This window comes from Periplaneta americana, chromosome 10, assembly GCF_040183065.1.
Source record: "Periplaneta americana isolate PAMFEO1 chromosome 10, P.americana_PAMFEO1_priV1, whole genome shotgun sequence".
Lineage (NCBI taxonomy): Eukaryota > Metazoa > Arthropoda > Insecta > Blattodea > Blattidae > Periplaneta > Periplaneta americana.
In genome coordinates, this window is record NC_091126.1 from 45,796,984 (window position 1) to 45,824,421 (window position 27,438).

Genomic DNA, 27,438 nt, shown 5'->3' on the forward strand with positions numbered 1-27,438 from the left:
CTGTTAAAAGACTTGCCATGAGAGTTAGCCTATACAAGATCCTATAACAACACAAAAAAAACTGTTTGATTAGTCACAAAAAACATTTCGAACGTGTCATTTATATTTTGTCCATTCAATAAGCACAAAAACCACACTGAAAATTTGCAGGCCAGATACCATAATCTAAAACCAATAACTGGTACATTAAAATTATATTCTTTCATTCCGTTGTCAAAAACTGAAGATTTAGTAAAACAATTTTCTTTCAAGAAAGAAGGTAGGCGAATGAAAATTTAAAATGTGAATGAAAAGAAACATTTGAAAAGCATAATGTACAATTATTTGAAGATATCATAATAAGTAAATTAGCAGTGTTTCCTCGAGTAACTTGATCCGTACTGGGTGTAATGTTGTAACGTTCAGTCAATTAACCAGTGCCAATAAACCTCTTAGCGCGCTTTAACACTTCCCGTCCACTGCTGCTGCGCCGACCGCTACACATTCTGTCATAAGTAATTAAATTTCCATTAAACTATTGGAGATCCCATTCTGATTTTTTCTGGAATTATTAAGAATACTTCAGTGCACCTAGTAGGAATTTTTTTTTAGATTTTTAATAGGGCTATTTCACATTGATGTATATGTTTTAAAAATTGAATTATAAAAAAATATTTGAAATAATTATATTAAAATTAGTTAGTAAATATTTAATAAAAGACAGTACTTTAAGCTTTTAAATGCATTTTTCAAAAAAATGTTAACATCAATATCGTCAGAAATATGACGCTTTAAATGTTGCATTGTGCGACATTTTTAACGAATTTTAACATGTAATATTTAAAAAACATGTGGACTTAGGAGGAAATAAAAATACACTTGTTGGTTTATGAGACCCATAGAGTTGGTAAAAAAAATATAAACGCAATCAGAAATATGAAGGTCAAAATTTGTATAATTTTGTGCGATTTGACGTGGAATGACTCATGTATGTCACGGTTTTCAATGTTTGTGAACTAAATGTGTCTTAACATAAACTCTTCCTGGCAAATTACGCAAAGTTGACTGTTATATCTTTGTTTTGATTCTGCTGTGAGTGGCCTTTTTTTTTTATTGTTTTTCAACATACTTTCTCGTGTGTGTGCGTGCGTGCGCGCGCGTGCGCACGTGCTTTTAATTCATTGTTTTAACTGCATGTCCCATAATATTTGTTGTAATATTACATGCTTAAATCTTTCTTAAAACAATATTATTTAGAATGAATACAATGAGCTATATAATACAATATTTTTAAACAAGAATCCACGTAAGTGCATTAATTATATTAAAACATTATTCCTTATGGATTACTAAAATTTGTACTTTCATCAAACAATAGTACTTAAGATTAATTCAATGTGTTACACAATCATATTTGTAGAACACGAAGACACGTAAGTGCATTAATTATAGTACGTCTAAAACAGTGTGTGTGTATATTGTATTGTATTGTATTGTATTTATTAACATTCCATGGTATCCATACATGCTTACAGCTAGAATATGGAACAAGTCAAAAAACTTAATACTATTATAAAATCTCAATTTATAGTCACAGTCTAGATGAAATATACAGACGAGATTTACAATATAGTCTACTAGTACAACACAAAGTTTTAGTATCAATTTCATGAAGTGTTATTGAATGTCATGAATTCACCTACAGAATAGAAGGCGTGAGAAATTAGGTACTTCTTTAATTTGGCCCTAAATAATTTTATGTTTTGAGTTTCATTTTTTATATCGATAGGGAGGCTATTAAAAATTTTTACTGCCATATAACGCACTCCTTTTTGATAGCACGATAGACTTGCCGATGGAGTATGAAAGTCATTTTTTTGACGTGTATTTATGCTATGAACTGTTGAATTAGTTACAAAGTTTTCATGATTACATACGAGGAAGATTATTAATGAAAAGATATACTGACAAGCCATGGGCATTATTTGTACTTTTTTGAAAATAGCCCTACACGATTCCCTAGATTTGGCACCTACTATTATTCTAATTACTCTTTTTTGTAATAGAAATATATTGTTACTATCTGTGGAACTTCCCCAGAATATTATTCCAAAACTCATTACCGAGTGGAAGTATGCAAAGTATATTGTTTTTAAGGTATTGATATTTACTATCTTTTGCATAGATCTAATAGCAAAACAAGCTGAATTTAGTTTGGGGGTAATTTCTTTAATATGATTTTTCCAATTTAACACATTATCGATTTTTGTGTGTGTGGGTGCATGCGTGTGTGTTGAAATAACCTTGGAGATTTTTAGAGCAAATATCTCATGTATGTAAAAAAAAAACTGTAATATTATATCTTTGTTTTTTTTTTCCGGAAAAAAATGTTTTTTTCCCAAATGTTTAAAAACCTTCTTATTCGGTAACTATTGCGAGTATGATCGTGATTTTCGTCCATATTGGTAGGAAATCAAATAAAGAATCATTTATCCCTCTGGCATATTTCAATAGCATGAACGTTTTTTCATATAAATTTAATTTAAATATCACTAATTTCAAGCCACTGCACGATTCGAGCAATTTGCAACGTTGTAGGCAGGGAATAGCTCACTTAGTGAGAAAAACCGAGTTCGCTGACCTCTTATATCTGTATTACGAGAAAAGCATGTTAGCAGTGATGTTGCCAGTCTGCTGAAACTTCCATTCCACACAGTCCATCTCACTCCATTCTGTATATAATGTGCCTTATGATTTTTCATGCTGTTCATCTCGTTCCATTCTTTAATGATTATAATACACTACATAAGCTTAGCGAAATTTTAACTTAACATTAATTTAATCAAAAATCATTATTCATACACAAAACTGGAAAGTGTAAAGACAGAAGGTCACAAGAACAATTACGAGCAGCATAAACATTTCACGCAATTATAGGGATTCAGTGAATCCTCTGTCACTTTTTATTTAGTTCTTAAATATATTCATAATATTTTAATTCATACTTACACAGTTCAAGTTTTATGAATTAAAAAATAAAGTGAAGTGTTAGGAACTTGAAATAGGCCTAATGCACACACTAAAACCTTAGAACTTCAAAGCAAACTCACACATAAATTAGCTTACATTTATAAATTATGAAAGAAATATAATTAATTTTAAAATCTCTTTTGGGCACTTATTGATGGTTCTGCTTATTTAGATGTTTGTACATAAACGAAAGATCAGATATTTTATTGTCTTGTCTTGAAAGCAGTTTGTGAATATGATATCTAACGTGATGAATTTACTGTATATTGTACGTCAGTTTTAATAAATAATAGCAAATTTTTTTGTGTGTTGAAGTTTTATCTATCTATTATCCCTGATATATTGTGGCCTTTCCTTGATTGACTAGTAGTTGCTCTGCTACCAATTCGTGGGTTTAAACCCACTTGAATGGGTGACGGATTTTTTAAAGGTGAAAAAAATTTTAGCATGGCTTCTTTCAGAATTGAAGTAAATCTAGTAGGCTTGAATCATAGATTTACGGCACATAAAATAATCCTCTCTTTGATTGAGAGAGCTTCTGGAAAAAAATTACTGGTCATTTCTCGCCCACATCAAAATTCAATCTCTGTATGCGGCATGAGTGGCGTAAGTGCACATGTGTTTATCCCATCTCATCCCAGCCTATCTGTCCATCCATACACCCTATGACTCGTACAATAAACATTTCTAATTACAAATACAATGAACCTGGGTTCAAGTCCCGTGAGGAAGTGGAAAATTATTTCCATCTTGTTGGAAATGAGTGCATGTCCCTAATCTGAGTCATGCTAACCACATGACCAGTTAGTCCGACGGCTATTTATATTCCTGACAAAATTGAGAGCAGAGCAGTACAGAGTGCCTTATCCTCAATGTTTCTTTTTAATGAGTTATTTTAAAATGCTGCATCAACTGCGCAATTATCTAGCATTGATAGAATTGGTAATAATGAGATTATATTTTGGCGAGGATTCACATTGGGATTACCTGATATTCTCTTAATCCACGCGAAAACTCCGGGAAAGAAACCAAGTAATCTCTTCAGGCAGAGTTCAAACCCTATTCAGGAGCAGCTTCGGAGCACAAGTCCACATGCATGTAATTAATTGAAGTATTATTCAAATACTGTGACAGAAAGTTCGAATTTTTAGTTGAAGTTCAAGAAAATCAGTACTGTGACATTGGTGTAAATTCTAGAATGTTCGTATCAGATTACTGGTTATTGTTGTTGTTCAGTCAACTGTCGGAAGACAGATCTGAATCTCATAAATGATACCAACAAGACACCACTTATGAGGGAACTAAGGAGATAATGGGGTAGGATGGCCAATTCCTTTCCCCCTCCATTACATCGCTGATTAGCTACATCTTACACTAATCAGACTTCAGATGTCATGTAACATCCCCGCTGTTCGTGCCGTATCGGATAGAAGTTTCAGCACAACCCGCTGTCATTTTCCAGAATGCAGCAAGATTGAAACACTTGGACATGTGCTGGGATCATGCCCAAAATGCAAACTTCTCATTAATGCAAAACATTACAAAGTTAGAACCACATTGGCCTCTACCTTAAAATCCTTAGGATGGCAAGTTCATGAAGAAATCCACTCTCTCTCTAATGACGGTTCACATTGTAGAACCGATATAATTGCAATAAACAGATGTACACAAAAAGCAATCATTATCGATCCGACTATCAGATTTGAGAGATTTACAACAGGCTGATGAAGTGGATAAAGAGAAGAAGTCAATCTATGAGCCCTGCATCCCATATCTGGCATTGAAGTATAATCTTTCAGAAGACAATTGGTCAGTTATTGGCTTATTAATTGATTGTAGAGGAGGAATTTCTAAATTATCATAGACATTTCAAAAAATCTTGTATTTCCTCTCAACTGGTTGTGTGAAACTTCCATTTCAGTAATTAAGGACTCATTAAAGATTCTTCACCAGCATTTATATTTCAACCAACCTAACAATAATTGAATTATTAATAATTCTCTTTTCTTTCAGACTTTATAACCCAGTGAAAATTATTTCGTACAAATCCATATTTAATTCTATGTTATTTGTTTAATTTTTTTTAAATCACTTACTTTGTAAATAGTTTTCTGTGATTCAGGATCCCTGTGATCATCAATATTCTTCAGCTGATGTCATTGTGATTAAATATATAACAATTGTTCTTTCTCTGACACATATCGTCAAGTGAGATGTACTGCCTGATGTACTTATCAGCCAGAACTCAATCAGAGAAACTACTGATTATAAGAATTCGAAAACTGAATTGTTATGATTAGGGAACAGATTTCTAGTTCCATACCTATTTTGTTTACTATATCCTAGACATGTTATTCAGATATCTCTACGTTTCTCGTATACAGTATTCCCCTATTAAAATTCTATAGGACCTAAAATGCCTAAATAAACCATAATCTCCTATAAATGCCTAAAACCTATGTTTGTGCCTGAAAAGCGCCTTTTTAATATTTTGCGAGTATTTAAAATAAAAATGCTAAGATAACTATAAAAATGCTATTAAAAATCTTAGACAAACACTGCTCTGGTAAGTTCGTTCCATATTGGTCTTAGAAGGGGAGAGAAGACGATTTTATCTAATTTCCTGGTACTGAAGTTGGTTTGGAAATGTCTATCTAGCATAAAATGGGTGGTAGGTTGTTCATGTTAGGCGAGAGCTTACAAATTAGTTTTCACGTCAATGCACCCCTGTTATGCGAAATGAAACTGATCAATCAGTAATAAGCAGTGGCGTAGCGTCAATGTAAGCTAAAAAGCTAAGCTTCCCCAGTTAATAATAATTTCATAATAAACCAGCAGTTTATGAACAAAATTATTTATTAATTCTAATAGAATTTATATTTATGCGTTAAATATTGTGATGCGGCAGGTTAAGATGATTCATGGTGCAGCAGTAAACAAGAAGCCTGCACACACCAGCTTCCAAGCAGATTGGTTTCTTTCACTCATTCTTCTGTGTAACCCACACCGCAGATTTTCCATCCTTTGCTAACTAAACTATCCTGGTCGCAAGGCTCGCAAGAAGCTAGCTTTTACATAGAAAATAATTTAGTTTCCGAGTTATCCCTCTCGTGAGTTATGTTCAGTTGAAGTGTTAGTGTGAACTGTGGCTGATATAATAAATAATGAGTGAAATAACAGTTCCTGACACCAGTTTACTTGAATTTTTGGGACAATTCTATTATCAAGACTGACTTACGAAAAAAAGTGCGATTTAAAAAACAAATGACCGTGTCTATTTGTTAGAGATATGAAATCATATTTTACTACGTACCATTTGAGGTCATGCCTTATTGGTGTTACTTACGAGGTTCCAACCAATCTTCGACTGCTGACTTGACATTGACTACTATTTAATTTAAGACTATATTTTTGTAATACGTTTTCTCATATGTACAAGAAAAACAACTTGAGTTAGCTTCCCCTGCTCAAAATTTCATGCTACGCCACTGGTAATAAGTCTCTTTCACTGATATAATTTCAGTTCAGTAGCACTCGTCAGCACTAATTCTTTATACAAATTCTACCTAAAATGGAATATTTACTAAAATTGAAAATATTAATTGTTAATTTTATATAAACTCCTAAAAGTCCTAGATTGGATTTTATAAAGTCCTAAAGCTGTCTTTTTTAGCACCTAGAAATCCGTTTCCTGGTTATAACTGACAAGCAAACATTCTGATGGGGGCAGATAAAATAGTTAAATTTTTTTCTTCCATCATGTTAATAATGTCAAAAAAAAGTGCTTATACAAATTTTAGCCACTTGACCGCAATTACGAGGCCGTCCAGAAAGTGATTTTCCTTGGGGCCGTTTATAGAAAAAAACACAATTGCATAGAAATATTTATTGAAACAGATACAGCAAGTGTTGCGTTATTTGTCAACATATCCCCCACTGGAATTGAGACATTTGTCATACCATATGATCAATTTTTGTGTCGTAGAAGTCAGCCTCCTCAGATCGGAACCAGCGTTTGACTGTGTCTGCACTTCTCTCTGTCAATCCCATGATATGAGAAATGTCTCAATTCCGTTGCAAAACATGTTGGAAAATAGCTCAACAATTGCTGTGTCCGTTCCAATAAATATGTCTAATGAAATTGTGTTTTTTTTTTTCTGTTAGCGGTCCCTGGCGAACTTATTTTTTTACGGCCCTCGTAATTGCAGTCGAGTGGCCAAAATTTGCATAAGCACTTCTTTTGACATTATTAACATGGTAGAAGAAAAAAATTTAACTTTTTTATCTGCCCCCATCAGAACGTTTGCTTGTGAGTTTCGTGCACCTATGACACTTCCATTAGCACTCTACTTTTCCATTTGTTATAAGGCTTCACTACAACTTTGTAGATTGATGTGAACATCTACAATTTATCCACCCCACACCACTCTAAGTATCTCTGATTGAGGTTCTGGCTGATATGTATATCTATTATCAGGCAGTACATCTCACTTGACGATATATGTCAGAGGAAGAACAATTGTTTGTATGCATAGGAAGTCTGATTAGTGGAATATGTAGCTAATCAGCTATGTATGCATTGGAGGGGGGGAAGGACCTGGCCACCCTACCCCATTATCTCCTGGCCTAATTGCCTCATGAGTGATGCCTTATTGGTCTTACTTATGAGGTTCAAACCTGTCTTCGGACAATTGACGAAACAACAACAACGATCACTCTAAGTAATAAATTTACAGTTTATAAAATAAGTTTTTCCATGATTTTGTACTATCCTTCTCCTGGAATTTTCTATTCTTATTAGTTATATATTCAGTATATTCCAGGAGAAGGATAGTACAAAATCATGGAAAAACTTATTTTATATATATATATGAATTACAATATGATAGCAACACCATGTGCCACGAGTCTAGTAATCCTTGTTTCTTGAGGTCACAAGTTAAGTTGCTGTTTGTCATATTCCATTATCGATTTGTCGTTTCACCACAGACCAGTTGTTTGGAACTTCTCTAGCTGAGAGTTTAAAAGTCATCATTTGATGTCATCATATTTCGAAAGTGAATGTGAATTTCCACGAAGTACAGTCATGTTATGTGCAGAAGGGAACTTATGCCTTCATGCGTATTTATTGTATGTGATACAGATGAGCAGTAAAATTAACGGTTCAATTGATTTTAGCTTTATGAAATTACATTTTTTTTTCACGTTATCATTCTTACACATTACATCATTAAGCTATTAGGACATTAAAACAGACTAATTTTTTTTTCTCTAACCTTTAACCCAGAGATCAAATGATATCATGACCTTCCTTATCTAACAAGTTATTAGCCATTACAAGTGGAACAAGAACACTTCTGAGATATTGTCCGCATACGTATGTGGAACGTGATGATATCTACTCTCAAGATGTGATGAGACGAATTTTCACATATCTATTTGAAATCAAAAGTCATTCTGAAAATTAAGGTGAGTATAACAATTGCTAAAAAGATAATTGTTACCCAATAAAATATCATTACTATCTTATGCAAAAGTTCTGAAGATTTTATGAAGAATCTGTATTTTGTGAATGAGATCAACTGATGGGAGAATTGTAAATGTTGAGTTTCGCAACATAAATACTTTTTGGGCCACATAGACTGTTTTAAAAATGCATATAAATATGTAATATTTGCACACTTAAAATGTCTAAATTTTTTATCTTATCAATGTATAATTACCGTAATATCCAGAAACCAGGAAAATATAACTTAACCCATATCAGATTCAATGCAAAGGTTAATGCACTTATATAACTGTGATATCTGTCGAGTTTCTAAGGGAAATTGATCAAATTTTGTTATCTGTTTTTTTTTTTAATTTAAATACAATGGTCTTTATGTTATCCATTACAACTCGATGACTATGAAATATTTTGAAACAGGCTGTTCTTACATTTTCTTCAGTATTTTAGAATGCAGTGCCTATTGATATAGAATCAGATAAAATTACAAGACAGTACTTGCGATTGTCAACAGAAAAATAAATATATTATTTTTTTTTGCAATTCATTTTTTTAAGATATATTATTTTTAGTTAACTTTAGACCCTTTTTTAAATATACTCATTGTCGGACCAGTTATACTTTCAGACAATTAATGCAACAGTGAAAGTATCTGAGTGTGAATTTAGAAACATTCAAATATTCCTGGCATATCTAATGCATTGACACTGTGCTCTCGAAGTTTGTTAACATTATCGAAAGGGCTAGAATACACAAAACATTTAAAATATTCTCAAACAAAAAATCCAGAGGATTTAAGTCGGGGGACTTGGGAGGCCATGATGTTGGTAAGCCACAGCCGATAAACGTGTTGTGGAAGATTGTATGTAAGAACTCTCTAACGTGAAGAATGAACAACGGTTGTAAATGTACAAGCTGTATTCAGTTGGTGGCCACAATGATGACACATCTCAGAGATGGTTCTCGGACATAATATATTTACGGTATTAGGACTTTTACTTTGTTTCATTTTCCTCTAGTCACTCCTGCAGTTTGTACCTATAATTGCGAAACACCCGATAACCCTATAACTACAGCAAGACAAAACATTTTATTCCTAAATTTATAGTCATAAAGTTAAGATCAGCAAAGTAACAATCAATTGGTTCAAGAAGAGGACTGAGATCATATTTAAAATGTGGCATCCAAATTTTTTCTCACTGTGGAATTTTTATGTTGAAATGCTTATTGATTTGCTATGGGTGTGTTTAATGAATAGAAATAGATTAACGCGTAACTTTTGAATTGCTCCAACTGTCTGTAATTCTCTTTTCTTTTCATAAAATCGTATGTCCCAAATACTATTTAATCTCCTCAATATGTTTCTTGTATATGATATATATGATATATATATATATATATATATATATATATATATATATTGATTACATAACTGGAATGGAGAATGTGCGCAAATTTGTCATTCTATATGCAAATCACTTGGCATTTTACTGAATACATAAAAAAATGTGTGTCACAGTTTAATTTCTTCATTTTTCCACTTTTTATGACCATAATAATAATAATAATAATAATAATAATAATAATAAAATAGTTTCATGAGTTGAGATGCAAGAATGGCATTCTTGTTTGGCTTGTTCTGAGAAAAGAAATATCAAATCATGTTATTATTTAATATGAAAGAAAAAAAATTATTGTTTCAAAATGAGGACTGTATCAACTGCATGTACTTATATTTCAATTATACAAATGTGTATAGAACAAGCAAAAATATAAATGAAAAAGTCCATGCATTCATGTTCAATAGCCTAATGAGTATATATTTTAGGGAATATCAATATGCAACGAATTGTGGTGGCCTCCATGATGCCGAGGAAAAATTGCACGTACATTTTCAACACGAGGGCCAAACATGTGAGTATTATCTAGATCTTTTCTAATTATAAGTTCTGTGAGCGAAAATGTAGCCTATTGAAAATTCCGTAAAATATAAATTGCATGTCTATACTGAAAGCATGTATTCCAAATTTTTAAATTGAAAGTAATTTAACTATTAATCCAATGGACAGTGAATCAGTTTCCCGTAACAGTGGATTAATAATGGCCAGTCCAGTTGATCTGAGATGGTGTGCACGATTTTCACTAGCATTTATTCTGCCATAATTGTACTATTTTTCCTTCCTTCACTACCATTTATAAATTTTCTTTAATTATATTCCAGGGTGAAATAGTGATTTTGAAAGAAATCACATGTAGGATCCAGATAAGGTCTTTCAAGATTCTCATATTACTATAACAGAAATTTGGGGTTTTCAACTTTGTTCTGAAATTTAAATATCTTCTATGTTTTGGACAGCATACAGATCTGGGAGACAATCTTGATAATGTAACCGGAAAGTAATTCCGAAATGTTATAAGTATTAAATCGTAACACGTAGTTGAATACTCCCAAATTCTTTTTCACAATTTAATCACTGTGAGTGCCTGACACTTCATATGATTGAGACTTAATTTTAATAATAGTCTATTAGGGTGCTATTCATAGACATTTCGCTAGCCCACACTACGAGCGTACTAAACAGGATTCATATCATATCATATTGCTAACACTGGTTTATGAATACGAAAAACGTTAGTTCGCTGATCATCCACCGAAAGCCCGTGCTAAGAATGTCTATGAATAAGGCCCTTAAAGTCGAATGTGTAGGCCTACAACTTTCAGCCAATTTTTTTTTGTTGTGGAAGCCTGACAAAGAATCTCGCAGAGTGAGAGTGTTTGTGGCGTACTGATGGAATGATGATAATAACAGTGAGGGGAAAACGGGAAAATGGGAAAATCCCTCACGCCCCTTTTGTCTACCAAAAATTCCTTTGTAACCTAGACATGGATCAAACCCAGGTTACCATGGTGGAAGGCAGAGAGGTTAAGCACTTGGCCACTGGCGAATTTTGAGACTTTATTATGAGGATTGTTATATAGATAAATTATAAAAGTTAATAATGATTAATTAACAGGAGTTTCACCGTCATTGAGATTGCAAAAGGCAAAGTTGTCAGTTGATTCAAGACTGAAGATTACATTGTGAAATGAAATCTTGCACTTTTCAGACAGCCGTGCAGGGCAAGGTAATAGCAATTAGGCGAGAAGATCAATCTGTATGGGAGAGAAGGGCACCACTGGCGCCATCTAATGTGCGCCGTCTAACACGTTCTGGAGTTAAGGTCATTGTACAGCCCTCGAATAGGAGAGCCTATCCTATGCAAGTAAGTGCAAAAAACAACTCAAGTTTGGAAGTTTGAAGAGCTAAATCGTTTTTTTAATTTAATTTGAATTTTCTGATGAAGCTATCAGTATTTATTTATTTTACTTTTTTTTTTTTCTGTAATTTCAAGTTTAAAATGGAATTTATTATTGTAGACATATCAATTCAATGGTATACAGTTGAATACAAAAAGACAATGTAAACTGTGACACAGAATGTATAAGTATGAATGTACCAGTTAAATATTCTTATACAAGTTTAGTAGCATATAATGTAGAATATACAAATAGTAAAGCAGCATTAACATTTCCCTAAAATAAAGAATTTTCTGGAATTTAACAATTAGTTTTGTGTATCATATTTTATGAGCCTACGAACACAGGTATCAGTATGATAAAATAAGTTCTCTGTATATCCATACCGGTATTTATATATTTTCTGTGTATTTTGCACAAGTGGCCATTTAGTGTTAGAAACGCACCTTTATATTGCAATTTTCCAATCATTTTGATATGTAATTACAATAAACTTAATTTATAGATAAAAAGCCGGTACATGCAGATAGGAAAAGGAAATATTTTGTTTTTGCCCTTTTCCCACTTGCACTCTATTCTTCAGCATTAAAATGTTCTATATGAGCTCGACAAGTTTAAGTCTGAGCTGAGCTCGAGCCAGGAATGAGGATGGTTTAAAGTCTGCAGCTCATATCTTTAAAATTTTCTAGTGAAAATATCAGTGGCGGCTGGTGGTTGAAAACTGATCGTTTACTTTTATAAAATCAGTATGTTATATTATAGATCCTGTCCGGTCAGAATTATATAGTTACTGCATGAATGTCACAGGCACAACATAACATAGAACGTTTGGAAGTAAAAATATAATTTTATTAGAGTAATACCCAAGCTAAATCAAACCATTCTTAAAACGAGAAAATATTTAAAAGAATGTAACAGACCAATATTGCAACCTACTTTTATAAATCATAATAATCCACTTATTTGTAGAGAAAATCTTTACGTCTCTCCTTGTTCCTTGTGAACAACAAACAAAACAAAGATTTGCCTTTTTTTCGCCTCTCACATCCGCACAATCACTGAAAATTGTCATATATTATATTGTACGTCTAGATTAAAATTTCCATTAAAAGACCTAGTCTTTGTTCTAACATATTCTGAAATTCCAGGGAATGGAATTGGTCTGCCAAGTCAATTCAACTAAGATCTTTATTCCAAAGTGTGCGCTGAAAACTTCTGCTCTAATAAACAAATTTGCGCTATTCATCTTTGTTAACTAAAATACGAAAGCCACCTTCAAGCATTATCTCGCATAACACAACAGTTAGCACTAGGCTAATTAAATACTGACACTTGCTAGTTGTAAGTCAATATACTCAAGCAAATGAACCTGAAAGCAGTTAAAATGTCATTAGGAAAGTCCAGGAAAACAGAGAGGGTTTGGAATTGAAGGGTTAAATCAGCTGTTTGTTTATGTGGATGATATGAATATGTTAGGAGAAAATCCAGAAACTATTAGGGAAAACTCGGGAATTTTACTTGAAGCAAGTAATGACATAGGTCTGGAAGTAAATCTCGAAAAGACAAAGTATATGATTATGTCTCGTGACCAGAACACAGTACGAAAGGGAAATATAAAAGTAGGAAATTAATTTTTTGAAGAGGTGGACAACAGTAACAAATATAAATGACACTTGAGAGAAAATTAAACGCAGAATAAATATGGGAAATGCCTGTTATTATTCAGTTGAGAAGCTTTTGTCATCTAGTCTGCTTTCAAAAAGGCTGACTCATTCTTGTCGAAATGAAAACAATCAAAAGAAGGCATCTCCTAAAAATTTACCTTTGTTTCAATTCAGGCATATGCTGCAGCTGGGGCTGTGATCCAGGAGGACATTTCTGAAGCATCTGTGATATTTGGAGTAAAACAGGCCCCAGTGGATTTGCTTATTCCGAATAAGACATACTGTCTTTTCTCTCACACAATCAAAGCACAGGAAGCCAACATGCCACTTCTGGATGCCATATTAGAAAAGGTATGACAGCATCTTTCAAAATGGAAAACGATTTTACATTTACTCCGACCAAATTTAATGTAAATAAAGACTGACTTAATTTCTCTGTTATATTCATCTCACTGGCCAGTCTATAAGATCCTACTACTATTAAAATAGTATGAAATAATGTCAAATTATGTGCAGTGACACAAAAAACATGTGTACAAATATTTACTCAAAGAATAAGACTCCATTCAGCTTCAATAAAAAGTGATTATGTTAACAGAACATAAGACTGATTGATTATGAGAAGCTGATGGATGAGCATGGGCAGCGTGTTGTTGCATTTGGGAAATACGCTGGTCTGGCAGGCATGGTCAACATTCTTCATGGTCTTGGATTACGTCTCTTGGCCCTTGGACATCACACACCATTCATGGTTAGTTTTGATTTTTTCATCTGTATTTATGACTCACATTGCATGAAATAGTGACAATAGATTAACATGTAACATTGTACAGTGTATCTCAGTCTAACGAAGCCCACTTGCGCAGTACCTTTTGTATGCATAACAATGGTACATTTATTGGCCACGTGGTGTGCTGAGTTTATGCTTGTATTATTTAACCAAAAACATGCTGAAACTTCCCACCATCCTATTGACACTTCTGGCACCTGCTTAACATGTTCTACAGCAATTGTATAATTTTCCATCGAGAAATAGAGGTACCGTAAAGTGGGGTGACTTTGAACGCCAAGGTGACTTTGAACAGTAATTTAGCGCCTTTCTAAATTAAATGCTGTACCCAATTGCGAAAAAACTGAACTAATTTATTGACAACTTAAACAGTTTTTTCGCAATTGGGTACAACATTTAATTTAGAAAGGCGCTAAATTACTGTTCAAAGTCACCCCACTTTACGGTAATGTTCTGAAAGATACTATACCGGTACTTGAGCTCATCTGAGGTGATTGAGTTTGTTCTATACACTTTATCTTTTAACGAACTCCAAAGATGAGATCAAGTGGGTCACAGTTTAACACTAATGACTAAAGCTCGGACATGTAACCACTTAAAATGTTAAAAATAGGCATGCAAAATGACATTAAAAGCATCCAAAATAGGCACTTAAAATAAGTAGATAGTAAAAATGCGAACTACAGTAATATTAAGAATGTACCAGTATATAATGGATATGAGTAGTTTAATATCAAAGACGGACATCTGTCGTCTCCATAGTTTTGATCTAAAGGCAGTTTTTTGTTTCACAGTGTTCTTTGTAATATTTAATACAATTTATTTTATAGAAGTAGTGCTTAGAGTTTGCATATGGTTTCCCTATAACTGGAAAAAGTATGAAAAATTGTATAAAAATCCACAGCTATCTAAATTTCCATCTGAGATCAGATGTCCGCCTTTGATATTAAGCTATTCATAAATAATAAATATTTTTAATCATTTTGCTATGCTGCATTTTTAACACGAGCAGCTATGTTATATGGTGCTTTAAATGCCACTTCTTTCCACATTTTACCTCTGAAATATTTAGGTCAATCTATCTATCCACCAGTAATCTAATTCTTAATAAAATTAAATGAATCATTAAATCGATTTTCTTAAAGGAAATCACGCAACCAATAAAAGAGTTAAATTTTACTTAACTGAATTTTTAAGTGACCCAAAGTAAAATTTATAGCTCAGTTTTTTCAGCTTAATATTATGTGAAAAACGAGAAAGAATTCAAACTTGAATTTATTTTTAAATTTCGAGGGGAAAAAATTTGCATTAATAAAATGTGTCCACATGATTCATGCATGCATGAACCAGTGATTTCGTTATTTCATGCTTAAAAAATTGTCAAAATTAGGCTATATAAACACAGAAATGTGTAGTACAGCCTACCTCTATCAGGCTCCTATATCTAAAAGAGACTCTTATTCCTATTATGAGCATTTAATGGTACTATACAATTTGGACAGGCACTTTTAAATGTACTAACATGGATATTGAATTAAGTTCCCCATCTCATGTACATAGGAATGAAATAGCCAAAAAGGGCACTGTACAAGCTTTATAATGACACTCTCCTGGAATACTTGACTGATTTCTTATAGAGAAATTTTCACTGTTACGAACTGTGGAAGATTTCTGTTGGAGGAATTTATAATTTCGTTCCATCTTGATCAATTCGGTAAAAAGCACATAAAATCAGATTCTCTGGATTCATGTAATTATAGTAGCTACTGTACCTTAGGCCTACATAAATTTAAAGCAATAGTGTAACTCTGTACCATATGTGATTTAATGGCACTTCTTGTTAACAGCACATTGGACCAGCACATAACTATAGGAATTCATCAATGGCTAGACAAGCCATAAGAGATGCAGGTTATGAGATAGCTCTGGGTATGATGCCAAAGTCTATTGGTCCTCTAACGTTTGTGTTTACCGGCAGTGGAAATGTATCCCAAGGTGGTCAGGAAGTGTTTCAAGAATTGCCACATGAGTACGTTCCCCCTGAAATGTTGAGGAAAGTGGCAGAGCATGGATGTAAGTATGACATTTGCAAATCTGCTGTAGCAGATACGGTATAAATTAATATTATATTGTAATTAGTATCAAGTTCACTTATGTTTACATTTTTTATATAGTGTGGAATAGTTAATGGAGATAAGGTGTGCCACCAGCATAAGCTATAACGAATCATGTAGCAAGGTCGGTCTGAAACGTTGCTTGGCTCAATTACTGCGAGATCTCATCTTACGGCTAAAAAACTTATAAGAAATATGGGACTGACATTTTTTTTCTGATAGGGATGTAGCCTATATGTTGATGGTGACAGCCCAAGACCCACATGTTTATCTCAAGTGAGTGCCAAGTTGTCTGCTGTCTCGTTTTGGCAGTTTATTATGCACCAAGTAATGACAGCATTTAAGGCTTGTCATAAACATAACATAATTATACATCACAACACACCTCCATATGTGCTTTCGTCCACGCCTGTGGAGTAACGGTTAGCACGTCTAGCCGCGAAACCAGGTGGCCCGGGTTCGATTCCCGGTCGGGATAAGTTACCTGGTTGAAGTTTTTTCCGGGGTTTTCCTCAACCCAATATGAGCAAATGCTGGGTAACTTACGGTGTTGGACCCCGGACTCATTTCACCGGCATTATCACCTTCATCTCATTCAGACGCTAAATAACCAAAGCTGTTGATAAAGCGTCGTAAAATAACCTACTAAAATAAAAAAATAAATAAATAAATAAAATAAAAAACATACCAGTATGTGCTTTCAGTAATATGCCTATTCAGCTTTTAGAACATTTCTAGAGATCAGAAGTAAAGTTGAACATCATGATTAAAAATAAAATGTTTTGTTAATTGTGTAGCAGAACTTTGTTCTTCACAGATTTCGCCAACCTTCTAGTGAATATGTACGTGTGATTTTAGTGTTATTAAAATAGGGATAATATTCATATAAGTTAGTGTAACAACTTAAAACCATTATTTAAATTGTGTTTGTTTTCAAACATGTCACTACATGGCTATAAGCTTGAATAAGTAGTGAGGGAAAGCTTTAAATCCTAACCTTACTTTGATTCTAGCTGTGTTTAATGCTGAATTTTACTCTTTCATAAGTTTAGAGTGCAATAGTGCCCATAGTGCGATAGGCCATGAAGAGCCAAGGCTCACAAGTCGGCTGTTGGCAGCACATCTACATGCCTCAGCAAGGTGAATGATCACCATATGAGAATGGAGGTAACGACTGTGGTCAGCACAATGATCCACACAGTCATTATAGCTGGTTTCTGTAACCAGATTTTGCTCCTTAGCATAGCTCCCCAAATTCATCACATTGCAATATTATAGCATATTATAATAAAAATTTGCATTAAAATTGTCATAAATAGAAATCTACCTTGTTCATAATAAAAAAAACTGAATTACAGGTACTGGTATGTAGTTAGACTTTTGTAAAAACCTTTACTTACCTGTACCATGTATGTACTGATAGCATAAATGATCCATTTATATAGTAATAATAATAGTAATAATAATAATAACAATAATAATAATAATAATAATAATAATAATAATAATAATAAATAATATAAATCTTCGCCAAAGCTGTAAATAATTATAGCCTTTTGGCATTGTATTTTTGGTCCAGGGAAAGTAACTCGTTTAAGAAAATATTCGCAGCAGCCATAATTATTTATCGCTTTGGCAATGTTTACCATAGTAGCAGTATTAATAGTAATAGTAATAATAATAATAATAATAATAATAATAATAATATTAATAATGAAAGAAAAGAATAATGCACCAATACAGTACACCCTGTACATTTAATAGGCAACTTGTTGAACGTGGTGATTGACTACACTTCATCTTCATTTAAATATTTCGCACTATATGGTAATTTACAGTCTGTATGAGAGCGAATTCTTCTGGTTCAGATAGCTATTTCTTGAAAAAATGCTTTTGGTATCATTCTCTCAGAATGAGAGACAACATTTTTAACATATTATAAACATTAAGGTAGATTATAGAGACACAGCTTTCATTCCTCATGACAGAGTTGTTTAAATTACGTAAGAGAAACAGGGAAGTGTTTGGGAAGTGTAAGGTAACTTGAATTCTAGTCACAGTTTAACATGTGATTTGTATAATAATAGAAACATAATAAACATTGAACTTATTCTAAAATTCCTCGTGTTGGCAGCTCATACCAAGATTTATGGATGTGAAGTCCGGAGGCGACATCATTTGGAACGTAAAGATGGTGGAGGGTTTGACCGAGATGAATATGAGAAGTTCCCATCCCGGTACATCTCAACATTCAGTAAGAAGGTTGGACCAACTCCTGAAAATTGATGTAATTGAGACTGTAGTTCAGTAGTATAATAGTTCTGAACTCATAAAATTCTTTGTAACTATTTCTTCCATGTAAATTCTTTTATTGGATTGAACTGGACTGTGTTTGTCTCTTACTTCACTTTTATCTCATAAAATTTATACCTCTATAATAAATTCTTAAGTCTTCGTTAATGGAATCACATAATTTTATGTCAGCTATTGGATGGCCTTTTTTTTTTTGGCATGCTATCAATAGATAGATATTCTGCAGCCATTGCGAATGCTCTTATTATTCGTGATTAACAAAAAGTTAGGACATCTCTGGAATTGCTGAAACTGCATTAAAAATAAGATTCACTTAATGTAGTTGAGGAAGAATATTATGTAAAAAGTTGTTAATGTAAAATTCAAATATGATCGTCATTTCTTTCTTCAATCATTAATAGACAGATTACAGAGCCCACACCTCAAGGCAATAGACTCATAGACTTTTCTAAAGCTTTGGAAATTCTTTAGTGCATTTGTGATGACATGAATAAGAAAATTCGGCGCTGCAGAGTAAAGATAATTATTTCAGGGAACAAATGAAAGAAAAACGAAATAATCCAGATGTGTCATTGCTCTTGGGATCACCATGCTCTTTAGCTGCCCACCCTCCACAGCAGTCAATTGGAAATATCTTTGTAGATCAATAAAGTATCCCAGCGAACAACAATTTTAAATTGAAATGTTAAGAATTTGAGTATTTACGTTTTATTATTTATTTCCTATTAGAAAGTATTACAAAGGGACAAACACTGGCATAGTTTAAAGATAATGAGATGGATTCATACTTATACTCTCAGCTCAGTGTAGGTTGTAATCCTGCTGGAGTTGATTAGCAAGTTGATTTTTCCCCAGATTTTCCCCAACTGTTCGGCTGATGTAGGTAATCCTATGGCCAATCCTCGAACATATCTTCTAAAATGCCATCTCTCTGTCATAAATTTCACTGACCATACATAACCGTGCAGATGATATAGTGTAGTTAAATATCCTATAACAAAATTATATAGCTTTTTCTTTTAAGAGAAGTTTCTTACTGGAATTTATCTGACAGAATACTCATCAGGTTTCCTATACAGCAGGATATTGCCATTGTAATCAATAGAGAGACATTGGCTCACACCTCACCTAAATCACAAGTAGCCTACCTATTTCGTTTCCAATTTCCTCACTTTTGTAAAAGCTTACAGCTGAGCAGATTATTGTACATTCTTTTTGATATGAGAGTGTTCTATTGCCCGTTTTCACACTCAGTGGTCATAAAGGAACTGGTACAGTAATTAATAAAGTAATAGAAATAGAGACCATTAGGTTCTGTAATCGATACTGTGTATAACAGAGATATGTCTCAAGAATATTTCATTGAATGCTTCGAAACATCAAATGAGAACAAATGTATCATATTTTAAAGTGAATATTGCAAGTATAGGTCTAGAATTTTTATATAAAGCAAGTAATTTTAAATTATATGTCTCTCGTAGATTGCACCATATGCGTCCGTCATCATCAACGGCATCTACTGGGCTATTGACTCTCCAAAACTCCTTACTATTCCGGACGCAAAAACTTTACTGAGGCCTGCCAACACTCCATGGCTTCCATCATCAGTTGGGTCCCCAGCATTGCCTCACAGAATGTTAGCAATTTGTGACATTTCTGCTGATCCTGGTGGTTCGGTGGAGTTCATGAATGAATGTACAACTATTGACACACCTTTTTGTTTGTATGATGCTGACCGAAACAAGGATACAAAGAGGTAATGCTATCATTACAATTGCCAGTTAAAGAAAATTAAGGTAATTCTCGAGAAGGTCTACACCAAAGTGGGCACATCTCCCCCTCCACGACGGATTATTGTGGAAATGGTATTGCGTCCTGGATCTCTTGTGTGCTGTATTGGTAACAAGTCGGGGTGGAAAAGAGATATGTCTTAATTTGGTGTTGCTTTTCTGGATAATGGCCGAAATAAAATATTTTCTGTTCCTACTGGTACATACTGTTTTTATCTGTAGCATGTATAATATAAAGCAGTGATTCCCAAACTATGTTTCACGAACCCCTAGAGGATTCATGAAATCTTCCAAGTGGTTCGCCAAATTATTTCTATAATGGCGGATTTTTAGATTATTATTACCAGTAGCAGAGCAAAGTGGGCTCTTATTTCTTTTTAATAAATCATTACTTCACACTGTCACCACATTATGCACATTATTCTTATGAGAATGTCCAAATTCATCATGATGGTTTGGCATTGGAAAAGAGTTACGTGTCCACACCTGTGGAGTAATGGTCAGTGCGTCTGGCCACAAAACCAGGTGGCCCGGGTTCGAATCCCTGTCGGGGCAAGTTACCTGGTTGAGGTTTTTGCTGGGGTTTTCCCTCAACCCAATATGAGCAAATGCTGGGTAACTTTCGGTGCTGGACCCCGGATTCATTTCACCGGTATTATCACCTTCATTTCATTCAGACGCTAAATGTTGATATAGCGTCGTAAAATAATTCAATAAATAAAATAAGAGTTACAGACAACTACTTCGTGTAATAACTGGTTTATCATTGGTATGAAATAAGTTCCGTCTACTGTATAGTATAGGTCAACCTATGTGTAAAATGAGTAAGAATTTTGTAGCGTCAATGATGTGTGACTTCATGTTGCAGCTTCAAAGGTCCTGGTGTGCTTGTATGCTCCATAGACAATATGCCGACTCAACTTCCTAGAGAGTCGACAGACTTTTTTGGGGATTTGCTATATCCTTATGCATTTGATATTCTCCAGTCCGATGCCACACAGCCTCTTGAGAAACATAATTTCTCACCATCTGTAACAGGCGTGAGTACATGAAAAATACATTCAAGTATAAAAGTTATATTATATTATATTAGTATATTTTGGCCACCATTAGCCGAAGAGCTATACTAGTAACCCAGATTCGAAACCCGGTGTGTTCAAGTGAAATTGTGGTGGACAAAGACAGTGTTTGGTGGTAGGTTTTCGAGGTACTCCCATTTCCCCTACCAGCATTTCACCATTATTCCATTAACCATCATCATGATCATGATCATCATCATCATCATAATACGGTGTTACATAGTTAGCCTCTTATGGTGCAACAAGAACAACACTGCTGAAGTACTTGTGTACCCCATAACTAGAAATCGACCCTGGAGTTCTCATTCAGTAACAACCTTGATGATATGACGATACTGCTGGGTTTGATTTCCTGAATATCCTCAGAAGAGAGCATGTGTTGCTCCAGGTATAGGCCTACTGTACATGCCTGATTTGGCCGAAACCTGAAAAATCCAGCAAAATATGAGACGTTGATGCAGGAACCATCCCACATTTCCTACAAATCGGGTCCTTTGTCAGGCCCATTAAGTGCCACTTATTTGTAAGGTTAAAAATCTGGCGCAGTGTATTTGGAATTGAATTCATGCTCATATAAACCTTTCGTTCAAAATTATCTTAAGAACAAACTCTGCAAGTACCAGTATAATTTCATCAATAACTCTGTATAATGATACAACATAACATGCATTATCTTTGTTAAATAGAGTAAAGAAATATTTAAATAAACCCGTAAGTAACTAAGCATATACCGGTAATGTATAAATTATTTGTCATTATAGATCATTGAGAAATTGGAGTGACGATAAAATGCTTGAAAAACAAAAAGTCACCTGGGTGTGATAGTATCCCAGCAGAAATGTTTAAGTATGGTGGGCAAGGAGTTATAGAAAGCCTACATGAGTTGATTTCTGAAGTGTGGGAAAAAGAAGAAATGCCACGTGAGTGGTCTAAAGCTATTCTGTGCCCAATATACAAAAAGGGGGATAAGTTTGACTGTTCCAACTACAGGGGGATTGCACTGCTCCCAGTAGCTTATAAAATTCTGTCAATAGAGATCTATGATAGATTAATGAAATGGGCTGAAAAGATTATTGGAGAATACCAAAGTGGATTTAGACCTGGTAAATCAACAATTGACCACATCTTTTATCTTGGAATGGTTTTGGAGAAATTTTATGAAAATGATATAGACCTGCATCATCTATATATTGATTTTAGACAAGCATATGATACCATAATAAGAGAAGAAGTCTTGGAAGCAATGCACTGGCTGGGAATACCTAAAAAGTTAATACGGTTAATAAAAATGACCTGGAAGAGTACTACATGTCAAGTGAAAATAGGGAGAGATTTATCGGAAGAGTTTTATGTGCATAATGGTTTACGATAAGGTGAACCACTCTCCCCAGTCATATTTAACTTGGCTCTCGAAAAAGCAATTAGAGCCATCAAAACAAACCCTGGAAATGAAAATATGCTAGCAGTTTGGGAAAGAAAAGTACTGAGAAAGATATATGGTCCCCATTTTGAAAATGGTCAGTTTAGAAGTAGAACAAATAAAGAACTAATGGAACTGTATGGAGAACCGAGTATAGTTTCCTTCATTAAGAAAGGCAGACTTAGATGGTTGGGACATCTTGAACGTATGCCAGAAGGCCGACTACCTAAACGGGCATTATATGGACTCCCAGGAGGATTAAGGAAGAGAGGAAGACCAAGGCTGAGGTGGCTTCAGGATGTGGAGGATGATCTGCGGAGAGTTGGATGCAAGAGATGGAGACAACGGGCTCAAGATAGAGATGAATGGTTTCTACTGATTAAGGAAGCCCAGGCCCTTCATGGGCTGTAGTGCTAATAATGAATGAATGAATAGATCATTGCCTTATAATACTAGTTTCCTATTAAAGGAGTTCTAGGGATCGTTTCTGTGGACATAAAGGATAGCTGTTTGCATGATGCTGAGAACTCTCATCACTCCAACATCGACATTAAAGAGACAATGAATAGATACTCAACCTCAAAGCTTACTTACAATTATGAAGTATAAACTGGGAAAGTGAAGTACATAAGGCTTCAAATTTATTGAATTAATAAGTTTTTTTTATTTTGCAGGCCATTATTGCCAGCAATGGGAAACTGACACCAAATTTTGAATATATAACCGAGCTAAGATTAGCCAACAGGTAAGTAACATTTTTTTAGCTCCCTTCTTCCTCCTGCAATATTTTCTTCGAAAGGGAGAAAGAGGGAAACTTGAGTTTGTGCAATAGTAGCATCTCTCAGAAATACAATCCATTAAGTGACGAATCATATGGCTATGATTGATCAATACAGGGTTTCTGTTGGTCCACCAGCAGCAGGACCCCCACACTACCATCACTGCTTGCATCGGCGAACTGAAGGTGCTTTGCCAGATTAAGACTTAGGGGAGACTGTTGTACCTTTAAACACTTTTCACGTTTCATTTTTTTTAATTTTGGGAAATGAAATTTTTTAAATGAAAAAATGCTTGAAATAATTATTGAAGATTTGTTTACAACTTCCTGTATGTATTTTCCTGTTTTACAGATCTATTAAGGATGGAAAAAATAAAATGAAAGAATATGTAATGTGTTCAAAGGTACAACAGGTTCGTGTACCTTGGAACATACCCTCTTGTAAGTTGGAACACATGTGATATAGGTGGGAATATAGCTGTAAAAACTGACAATCATATTTAAAATGTATTTGCCATCATAAACCAGAGCAGGCTTCTCTGATTGAGATTTTATTTCCTGGAGGAGCAATAACTGCTTCAACAGCTTTCTTCAAGGCATCTGGATCAATTTCGGGCCTTTTAACTCCAGACTTACTTCGTGGCATGATCTTAAAATGAAAGAAAAACAAAAACCGATAGTATCATGTACTTTGGAACATGTTCCATGGTACAAGATGTTTTGTGTTTAAAGGTACAAGAGGATGCACTTTTAAACAAATATGACTCCCAAAACTAGAGATTCGAATAAATTATGGAAATTAAAGTATGTTATTACTCATCAGATGATAGGGGACACACTGTACTTGATAGATAGTAACAAATACAATCTGGTTTTGTGTTAGAAAACATATATCAATGAACGAAATGTTTACTTTTGGTACTAAAAGAAGAACTTCTGTCCACAGAACTCACACTTTGCAATAAATCAAACCGAAACTACGATCAGAGCTACTTAGTGGCTTTCTCTACAGTCTACTTCAGTTTGAGTCCTCTAGGTAGCAGCAAAAATTAAAAAACAAAAAATGTTCGAAGGTACACTATGCTAAAGGTACAACAGTCTCCCCTATGTACTGTGTTACAGTATATTAAAACTTCTAACATTAAATTCCTCCAGTGTGTGACTAAATTTAGTACCGGTATTATTTTTCTACAAGGACTTGGGAAGCCAGGAAATTTACGTCCAAAGTTTTCTTTTGTTCTGCCACATGATTTCTTTTTCTGCATGTACGTTTTCAAAATGCGTACACGTTCTCACACTGAATATGTAACTATTGCAAAACACAACACAATGTAAAAGAATAAACTATGCTTATTTTTAGCTGACTCTCTGAGTGCCTTTACTGCTAGCTGTCAAAGCTAACATTATGGAGCAAAACATAGTACGTCGGTTTCAATCTGGCAAAGTGCTGTGAGTTTGCGGATGCAAACAGCAGTAGTAGCAGAGGAGACCTGCAGTTGCTCGGCTGACAAAAATATTGGGATCATTCGCTAAGACTTCTTATACTAAGCATCAATGCTGCATTAACTTGAGAGATTCTGTGCACTGTACACTGTACACCGACAAGAGAGTAGTGATCAGAAGGTTTTTGTGTTTGTTGTTTCACTGTTTGCTTTGAAACACTTGGCTGGCATCAGGACTGATGGGAGTGTGAATGCTATATACAAGCGTAATACCTTAGATAGAGTATTTTGTCAAGCTCATCATTAGCCACAGGCAAAGCTCAAACAGTAGCGAGTTGGACTCAATGTCTGAGGCTACTAAGGTTGTCAACCCTCCCGTATTTCCTAGTATCTCCCGTATTTGCCTCTAATTTTTAACAGTCTCCCAGCTCTCGCATTTTCTAATCTTCGAGCATTTTGCTCCCTTATTTTTGCATAATATAAAAATCTTTGTTCTAAACATTTTATTTTGCTGTCCATGATGATGATTTATATGATGAATTAATTTTGTTGTTCACAAGACGCAATACAATTTGCAGACTTTGTAGAAGATAATGCTTGCCAAAAATGGTTTTACTTCTCACCCGTTTAAAATCAAACTATGTTAATGTTATAAATTTGGAAAAAAAAAGCGACTTTTGTTCTTAGCATACCAAGTACTAATGCTCATATAAAGGGATGTTTCTTCTGTTGAACAGTAATTAAACAGATGTTCGAAACAGGAACACGACACATCTAATCAAATCAGAACTGCAAACTGCAGTTGATTACAAATATAACGTGAGACAAGATCTGTCTCAAAATATTGTAATTAAAGTCTAGCTGCCAAAGTATAAAGTTATTTTTAGTAACCGAACGGAATTATTTGTCAATTTTCTATGTGAAATTTTGTCGAATCCTTAGTCTCCCATATTTTCTTAAAAAAAAGTTGACAACCCTAAAGTCTACACTCGGGCATTTCTTCAAGTCTTAATTGGACGGGCTACCTGTTTGTGTTTTTTCCAAGGTTTTCCCCAACTGTAAGTTGAATATCCAGTAGGCCCTAATCCCTTGAATAATCTTCGGACTCACCTTTCAAAATATCAATACCTTCTCATTATTACCAATTTGCACTGACAAGCACAACAAGCCTTCATAATACAGTGCATCCGGGAGAAAAAAAGTCCGTCATTACATTCTAGATTTCTGCATTAAAAGCCATCAAATCTGATACATTTTAACGCGTTTTTTATGCTGGTATTAATGTACTACTATCTTGCAATGTAAGAGAATTATATTCCTAAATAAAACTTAAATAGGGAAACTTTGCTTGCATTTCTCGCCCATATTAATATTTACCATTCCAACCTGTCATTAACACTAAAATTTCCTGCTGAAAGTGTTTCAGCTCAGGACATATGTCTTGAGAAAATTCAGATTATGTTAGAGTTGTGCTCATGGGTACCCACAGCAGGAAGTCAAGGGGGGTCACTTGACCCTCCCTGTCCTTCTCGCTCTCTCTCTCTCGCTCTCTTTTTGCAAAGATAACATAAAATGTACTCGTATATGCTAGAAAACGTAATAAGTACTGGTAGAGGGAATTTACAATTTAAAAAATATCGAAGAGAGCATCATAATTAAATAACTGTTACATGAAATAAGAATTTTTAATTTTGCACACCATTCACATGCTGTTATTCCAAAACCTCGTAAATCTAATGACCATTGAAATAGAGTTTTCGGGCTTAATAGTTGCAAAATATCGATCCTCTATGGCTTATGAACGCTTATAGAAAAATGAACAGTATATTTTTCACAAATGACAAAATACAAAACCACGTACATTGGAATGATAACAGAATAAAGAACCAAAACCTCGTATTTCCAAACATTAACTATACAAGGTTTTGTATTAACAGATATGTTAACAAAAAATCTGGTAAATGGCCAATGAGAAGTTTTGGTAATTTTATTTTGTGAAAGCACTTACTCATGTTTCATTAATGTTTTTGTTCTTAATGGAAAACATTCTTGTCTGGAGTTGTATATAGATTCTGATTGAAGAAGTGATGATTACAGTTTTTATTTTCAAAGAATCCTCGTCTCTGGAAGTGTAATTTTTCAGCCTCCTATATAATATATTCAAGCTATTTTATGTATCTTAATTAAAGGTTTTTGTCATTTACAAAGTCACGGATGTTTCTTCTTACATCATTA

At 34.1% G+C, this 27,438-nt stretch overlaps 1 protein-coding gene across 1 annotated transcript in view; it reads left to right on the plus strand.

Moving 5' to 3' along the window:
• The first annotated feature begins 8,349 nt into the window (after positions 1 to 8,349).
• Positions 8,350 to 27,438, plus strand: part of LKRSDH (lysine ketoglutarate reductase/saccharopine dehydrogenase) — a 35,444-nt gene continuing 16,355 nt past the window's right edge. Inside the window, exons 1-10 of the mRNA XM_069837306.1 lie at positions 8,350 to 8,478; positions 10,344 to 10,429; positions 11,624 to 11,779; positions 13,652 to 13,828; positions 14,076 to 14,228; positions 16,115 to 16,340; positions 18,516 to 18,643; positions 20,176 to 20,450; positions 21,353 to 21,524; positions 23,658 to 23,728. Of these exons, the coding sequence (XP_069693407.1) occupies positions 10,355 to 10,429; positions 11,624 to 11,779; positions 13,652 to 13,828; positions 14,076 to 14,228; positions 16,115 to 16,340; positions 18,516 to 18,643; positions 20,176 to 20,450; positions 21,353 to 21,524; positions 23,658 to 23,728 (1,433 nt within the window). The 5' untranslated portion in view covers positions 8,350 to 8,478; positions 10,344 to 10,354. The remainder of the gene's footprint in view (positions 8,479 to 10,343; positions 10,430 to 11,623; positions 11,780 to 13,651; positions 13,829 to 14,075; positions 14,229 to 16,114; positions 16,341 to 18,515; positions 18,644 to 20,175; positions 20,451 to 21,352; positions 21,525 to 23,657; positions 23,729 to 27,438) is intronic.